This window comes from Mandrillus leucophaeus, unplaced genomic scaffold (assembly GCF_000951045.1).
Source record: "Mandrillus leucophaeus isolate KB7577 unplaced genomic scaffold, Mleu.le_1.0 Scaffold993, whole genome shotgun sequence".
Classification (NCBI taxonomy): Eukaryota; Metazoa; Chordata; class Mammalia; order Primates; family Cercopithecidae; genus Mandrillus; species Mandrillus leucophaeus.
In genome coordinates, this window is record NW_012110841.1 from 125,769 (window position 1) to 133,134 (window position 7,366).

General features: G+C 54.9%; 1 protein-coding gene across 2 annotated transcripts in view; it reads right to left on the reverse strand.

The window, feature by feature from the left end:
* The window catches only part of POLR2J (polymerase (RNA) II (DNA directed) polypeptide J, 13.3kDa), a 7,403-nt gene extending 1,860 nt beyond the window's left edge, over nucleotides 1–5,543 (reverse strand). The window contains exons 1-3 of one of the 2 annotated variants that reach the window (XM_011971232.1): nucleotides 5,324–5,543; nucleotides 2,853–2,942; nucleotides 654–828 (exon numbers count right to left, since the gene is read on the reverse strand). In XM_011971232.1, the coding sequence (XP_011826622.1) occupies nucleotides 654–828; nucleotides 2,853–2,942; nucleotides 5,324–5,376 (318 nt within the window). In that variant the 5' untranslated portion in view covers nucleotides 5,377–5,543. Of the gene's footprint in view, nucleotides 1–227; nucleotides 829–2,852; nucleotides 2,943–5,323 lie in introns of those variants that run through there. The other variant, XM_011971231.1, reaches the window with a different exon arrangement.
* Between the last annotated feature and the right edge of the window lie 1,823 nt (nucleotides 5,544–7,366).

Sequence of the window (7,366 nt, forward strand, 5' to 3'; positions counted from 1 at the left end):
ACTGAGTTGGAACGGCTGGGGCAAGGACGCTGGGGAAACAAGCCCAGCATCCCCTGACCAGGCCCTTCCTGGAGGGCAGCCATGGGCCACACTCCCCAGGACAGTGGAGCAACCGAAGAGCCCTCCCAGCTGGCCCAGTCCAGCCGTTCTCTATGGCAGCCCAGGCAGGAGTCAGGGGCCACAGGCTTCCTGGGGAGCAGATGACTCAAGACACTGAAATCCCCCAAGCTGTGGCTCTTTCCCCTCTAAACTGTTATAGACTCCCAGGTGCCCTGCCGGGAACAGGCATGGGCCACCCTGGGGTGAGCTGCCTCCCAGACAGAGGCCTGGAAGGACCAGGCCTTGCCAACCACAGATAAGGGACGTAGAAGAGCACCCGCAAAGGACAGCAGCTCCCCGCCCCGATCCGGCTCACAGCACATGAGGGGACCCTGCCGCGCTACGGAAGTCCCATGGGGCAGGCAAGCCGCAGGCCTGGACTCCACAACCTCTCAGTCCACACGTCCTGAAGCCTGTGGTGGAAGTCCCTGCCCTTCCATGAGCACCGCCTCTCCCCCAAGACCTCCGAAGAAACAGGCTAGGGCTGTCCCAGGCATGGGCACATGGGCCGGTGTCCAGCCCACGCCGCCCGCCCTTCCGGGCCCCGCCCTCACCCGGAAGCGCTCCTCCAGCAGGGACAGCTCGCTGATGAGGTCGGTGATGGCGTTGGTGAAGGCTTCCTGGGGGCTGTAGTCCGGCGTGGTCTGCACTCGGATGATGATCTTGTGCTCCAAGGGGTGGGGGACTTTGTAGCCAGCAAATAGCACCTGTGGGTCCTTTAGGAGTTGTCTGCGGTCCAGGGACAGACAGTGTGAAGGTCTAGCCTCATGCCCTCGGGGCTCAGGCCCAAGCTGGGTGGCAGCCAGCTCAGAGCAGAACAGACTTTCCAGCCAAAAATCCAACCCCCCAATTTTTTTCCCCAAAAGTCTTCAAGGAAAGTAATGCTTTTAGGAAGATACCTCATGTGGGAACACCCTACCCGCCACACACACACACACATATAACACCCTGCATCCATGATGTTGAAGGACACACACATGGTCCCCCACACCCCCCACATCCATGAGGCTGAAGGACCCAAGCTGGAAACGGATTCCAGCAACCTCTTCCCACAGGGAACCGCAGTGCTGGCAGAGAGATCTCCTAGGCAGCGAATGTCCAGACAGTGTTCAGTGACTCAGACCCAAAAAGCCCAAAAAGAGCATCCACACAGCAAATAAAGACAGCAAGGAGAGGAGGGCCCGGGCTCTGAGCAGTGAGTGGAATGGAAATGCAACTCTGTCCTCCGAGCAGCACAGCTGCCGGCGGCTGGCCACGCATACTGGATGGGGCTGCGTCACGTACTGTGCCCTGGGCACACTGGGGTCTCCTCTAGAGCAGCTCAGAGTGGTGTGAGCACCACGAGGGGGACCCATGCATAGCTGGCAACACTGGGCTCAAGAGCAGGGGAGCAGCAGGGCCCCAGGAGAGCTTGGGTGCCCCACTGGCTGGGCTCCGGGCAAGAGTTCTCCATCCCTGTGCCCGACCACACCAGGAGACTGGGCAGACCCCACTCACAGACAGGGAAAGGCCTGGCTTCGCTGGTGGCACCAGAGGGAAGAGCCAAGTCTACAGGAAAATGACAAGTCCCTGGGCCAGAGTGGCCGTCACATCCCTGACCGACCACCTGGCTAGGACCTCACTGGTGTAAACGAACATCCACCAACTAATGCAGGGCACCCATCAGGGGCACTGGAACACCACAGAACTCTCCTACTTCTTTCTCTTGTTAAATAGAAGTTCTAGTCTCTGCCACATACATCTTAGAGTCCCAGGTGGCACTGAGGTCACAGACAGGTGGCATGAAGGGAGCTAATCTTGACTGCTTTTCAATGCCCCTTAGCATGAACAACACACAGGCCTACTGTGCTGGAATCTGCTGCTCGTTCATTTATAGAATGTGCACTTAACAGTGAACGTAAGGCCGGGCGCAGCAGCTCACATCTGTAATCCCAGCACTTTGGGAAGCCGGCAGGTGGATCACCTGAGGTCAGGAGTTCAAGACCAGCTTGGCCAACATGGTGAATCCCCATCTCTACTAAAAATACAAAAATTAGCCGGGCATCGTAGCGTGTGCCTGTAGTCCCAGCTACTAGGGAGGCTGAAGCAGGACAATCACTTGAACCTGGGAGGCGGAGGTTGCAGTGAGCCAAGATTGCACCACTGCACTCCAGCCTGGACGACAAGAGCGAAAACTCCGTCTCGGGGGAAAAAAAAAAAAAAAAGTGAATGTAAGTGCACATGTTCATCTACAGAATAAGCCACTACAGAAGCGTGGCTTATGTGAAGACATGGAGGTCAGTGTCATTTTGATAAAAAGGTACCAAGATGCCGGGCGCAGTGGCTCAAGCCTGTAATCCCAGCACTTTGGGAGGCCGAGACGGGCGGATCACGAGGTCAGGAGATTGAGACCATCCTGGCTAACACAGTGAAACCCCGTCTCTACTAAAAAATACAAAAAACTAGCCGGGCGAGGTGGTGGGCGCCTATAGTCCCAGCTACTCGGGAGGCTGAGGCAGGAGAATGGCTAAACCCGGGAGGCAGAGCTTGCAGTGAGCTGAGATCCGGCCACTGCACTCCAGCCTGGGCGACAGAGCGAGACTCCGTCTCAAAAAAAAAAAAAAAAATAGGTACCAAGATTATAAAATGCCCACAGCAAGCCCCCAGAAGGACCTCCTGTAGCTCAGAGAGACTGAGAAAGATCTTGGAACTTGTGCTTTGCCCAGAGGGGCCCATTAAACACAGCCCATGAGAGCCTGTGATGGGAAACTTACGATTTAATGATGTTTCCCAGTGTGTGGTCTTCTTTGTTGATGGTGAATAAACAGGCATTGGGTACCTTGGTGTCCTTGTTAATGGTGATCCTAGGAAGATGCAGAGGCCACAGATGAGGGGCAGGAGCTCCCCTCCTCCCACCCTGAGTCTAAATCCTGCCTCCTCCCGGCCAGGTGCAGTGGCTCGTGCCTGTAATCCCAACACTTTGGGAAGCTGAGGTGGATAGATGACCTGAGGTCAGAAGTTCAAGACCAGCCTGCCCAACATGGCGAAACCCTGTCTGTACTAAAAATACAAAAAAAAAAAAAAATTAGCTGAGTGTGGTGGTCCATGCCTGTAGTCCTGGCTACTTGGGGAGACTGAGGCAGGAAAATAACTTGAACCTGGGAGGTGGAGTTGCAGTGAGCCGAGATCACGCCACTGCACTCCAGCCTGGGCAACAGAGGGACTCTGTATCAAAAATATAAAAATAAAGGCTGGGCGCAGTGGCTCACACCTGTAATCTCAGCACTTTGGGAGGCCGAGATGGGCGGATCACGAGGTCAGGAGATCAAGACCATCCTGGCTAACACGTTGAAATCCCATCTCTACTAAAAATACAAAAAATAGCCAGGAGTGGTGGCTGCTGCCTGTAATCCCAGCTACTCGGGAGGTTGAGGCAGGAGAATGGCATGAACCAAGGAGGCAGAGCTTGCAGCAAGACTCCGACAAAAAAAAATATATATATATATATTTTTTTCCTATGTGTATATATCCCTATATATATAGGAAAACAAGCTCTGCCTCCTCCTGAAGACCTTTCTCAATTTCTTCATCCCATAAAGACCTCGCCAACCTGGTCCCCTACTTCCTGCTACCCCAGATCTATGGAACCTTGGCCTTTTCTGAATTCCTTTTTTTTTTTTTTTTTGTAGAGATGGGGTTTTGCTTTGTTGTCCTGGCTGGTCTTGAACTCCTCGCCTCAATTGATCCCTCCTGCTGCCCAGGCTGGAGTGCAGTGGTGTGATCCTAGCTCACTGCAGCCTCCAACTCCTCGGCTAAAGTGATCCTCCCACCTTAGCCTCCTGAGTAGCTGGGGCCACAGGTGCACGTCATCATGCCTGCCCTGTTCCTTTTTTCCAAGGTGGTTTCTCCACGTTGACACCACACACATTTTAGGGTGCATAATTCTTTCCTGTGGGGTGCTGTCTTGTGGACATTGTAGGACATCAGCAGCATTCCTGACCTCTATCCAGTAGATTCTAGTCATAACCCCTTTGACAACCAATAATGTTCCCAGTTATTGCCAAATGACCCTTGTGGGGTCAAATGGTCCCCAGTTGCGAGTCTGCTCTAAAGGAGGCCTAAGTGGCTGGCAAGGGCCACACCCAGACCTCTGCACGGCAACCTGGGAACAGTAAGAGCCAATGGTTATGAGGTCTTCCAGGTGCTGAGCTTTGGACCAAGAGCTCTACACAAATTACCTCATCCAATTATTTTTATTTTGAGACAGGATTGCACTCTGTCGCCCAGGTTGCAGTGCAGTGATGGGATCACAGCTCACTGCAGCCTGAAACTCCTGTGCTCAAGCGATCCTCCCACCTGAGCCTCCCAAAGTGCTGGGATTAAAAGTGTGAGCCAGCGCACCCGGCCAGATCCCTTCTTTTTTTTTTAAATGGAGTTTCACTCTTGTTGTCCAGGCTGGAGTGCAATGGCGTGATCTCCGCTCACCTCAACCTCCACTTCCCAGGTTCAAGTGATTCTCCTGCCTGAGCCTCCCGAGTAGCTGGGATTACAGGCACGCGCCACCACGCCCAGCTAATTTTGTATTTCTAGTAGAGTAGGGGTTTCTCCATATTGGTCAGGCTGGTCTTGAACTCCCGAACTCAGGTGATCCGCCCGCATCGGGCTCCCAAAGTGCTGGGATTACAGGCGTGAGCCACCGCACCCGGCCTGAATCCCATGTTTAAGTACAGTAATAAACTCATTTTCCACATGAGGAAACAGGGCCTCCAGCAGATCAAGTCACAGATACAGAGTAGCTAAGTGGGGGACGCAGGGGCTGAGCCCAAGCTCTCTCCCCTGGACTCCTTCAACCCGCAGGCAGCGAGGAGCCACTGCGGCTTTTACACAGGCCGCTGACAGATCGGAGGGGATGGGGGATGGAGGATGGAAGTGGAGGGCGAGAGACAAGACAGGAGGCTGCCAGATCCCAGAGGAAAAGGGCCATGGAGAACCAGACACTCTAGGTTCGAATACAACCCCGCCACTTCCTGCGTGTCCGGGGGAACTTGCTCCTCCGAGCCTCAGTGTCCTCATCTGCAAAATGTACACACTCGTCACTGCTTCGCGGAACGGCCTTAAAACAGGCCGAGCGGTCGATCAAGCAAAAGCTGTTTCCCTCCCGGGGCAAGAGATGGGCAGGAGACACCCCAGAATGCGACAGTCGCAGGCCCGCGCACCTCGGCCCGCCGCAGCCAGCGTCACTTACTTCTTCTCGCCCTCAAAGAGCAAGAACGACTCAAAGGCTGGAGGGGCGTTCATGCTCCCGCCGCCGTCGCGTCCAGACCCCAAGTATCTGCCGCCGCCTCCTCCAGAGCCCTGGTAAGAGGCCTCTTCCGGATTACTCCAACGAGACAAACCCGCGTAAGGATCGGCTCATCGCCCCCTTTCGGGCTGGAGGATCTTGCGCAGGCGCGAGAAAAGCCCGAGGGAGGCTCTTGCCTCTGCGCATGCGTCAGTCGGGAGGTTTCCCCCCCCCCCGCCCACACACACACATACACACCACCCTCTCCCCTCGGCGTGGCTTGCCCCCGTGGGCGCTCTTCGGCGCATGCTCAGAGCGCTAGAAGGGCTGTTCTGCCCCCACAGAGACCTCCTAGTCCTGGCTGAGCGGGAACCCCAAGCTGTACCTTTCTCCGCTCCCCATATCCCTTGATCTCTCTTTGGAAACTTGCACCCCTTTGGAGTGCGCAGCAGGAAGCCCCTGAATAGAGATAACAAAGCTAAGGGGTAGTGGACAGCTGCGGCTGGCAGCCGTAGGGGGAACAGAAGATCTCGTGGCCAGAGGCAGATCTATGATAAGCCTTCTGCGCAGGCTGCCTACACCGACTGCTGCAGGACCCCTGCCTTGGGGGTGCCACCGGCTTGTTGGCCGGGAGGAACAATTGGGTGACGGATGCAGAAGGAGGCAGGTGTATACAGAAGTGAGAGGGGAGCCCGGAGGGTTACGTATATCTTTTTATATATTATTATTATTTAGAGAAGGTGTCTCCCTCTGTCGCCCAGGCGGGAGTGCAGTGGCGCCATCATGCAGCCTCCAACTCCTGGGCTCCAGAGATCCTCCTACCTCAGCCTCCCGTCTGAGCCTCCTGTCTCAAAAAAAAAGAAAAAAGAAAAAAAAGGGGGTCCAGGTGCAGTGGCTTACTTACACCTGTAATCTCAGCACTTTGGGAGGCTGAGGCAGAAGGATCATCTGAGGTCAGGAGTTTGAAACCAGCGTGGCCAACATGATGAAACCCCATCTCTACTGAAAAAAAAAGACAAAATATTAGCTGGGAATGGTGGCGTGCGCCTGTAATCCCAGCTACTCAGGAGGCTGAAGCAGGAGAATCGCCTCAACTCGGGAGGTGGAGGTTGCAGTGAGTTGAGATCACACCACTGCACTCCAGCCTGGGCAACAGAGCGAGACTCCATCTCAAAAAACAAACAAACAACAACAACAAAAATCATCTGGGAACCTGCCCCAGGCCCCAGTTGAATGCCAGGCCTTGAAGTGTCTGGGAGGCAGTGGTATAGACTCAGGGGGCAGATGGGAGGTACACCCTCTCCTGTTCCTCTCGCTTTTCCAGGTGGCCTCCAGAAACACTGTGGCATCCTGGGCTATGGGCAGCTCTGCTCAGGGCCTGAGAGGAGAACCGGGGGGCAGAGCCAGGCATGCACTGATGTTAACTTCCCTTCCAGCTGCAGTGGTCAGGATCTGGGGAGGGGAGGAGAGGCGTGGTGGATGCTGCCAGAAGGGCGGCTGTGTGTGTGCACTCAAGATCCAGGTTTCTACTTGGAGCCCTAATAAGTCCATGCCTCTTTCCCTATCACTGCCTGCATTTAGGCTCAGGAGACCCTGGAGGCCATACTTCCTGGACAGTAGGTCCTTGAAACCCAATGAGATCCAACAGGTATGAGGACTTTTGTGTACCCCTAAGGAAGTAGCCAGAGAACCATGTGCTGGTGATTTAGGGTGGGGTGGGGGCTGCATCAGGCTCAGCCACCCCTGGACCCAGGCCTTGGGCCAGGAAGGGAGGGGAGGGACCCAATCCACCAAAAAGGCTTAGGAGGCCCATAGGATGGCAGACCACAGGAGGCTATGAAGCTCTAAGGGGTCAGGCTGGTGGGCTGCTTAAGGGGGAAATGGTATCCACCAAGGCCACAGCCAGGAGAAAACATTGATATGGCCCCAAAAGCCATAGGGAAGAGGGAGAGGGTAGGCCCCTTGAATGTAAATCTCCCCTTGACCTTTTTTTTTTTTTTTTTTTTT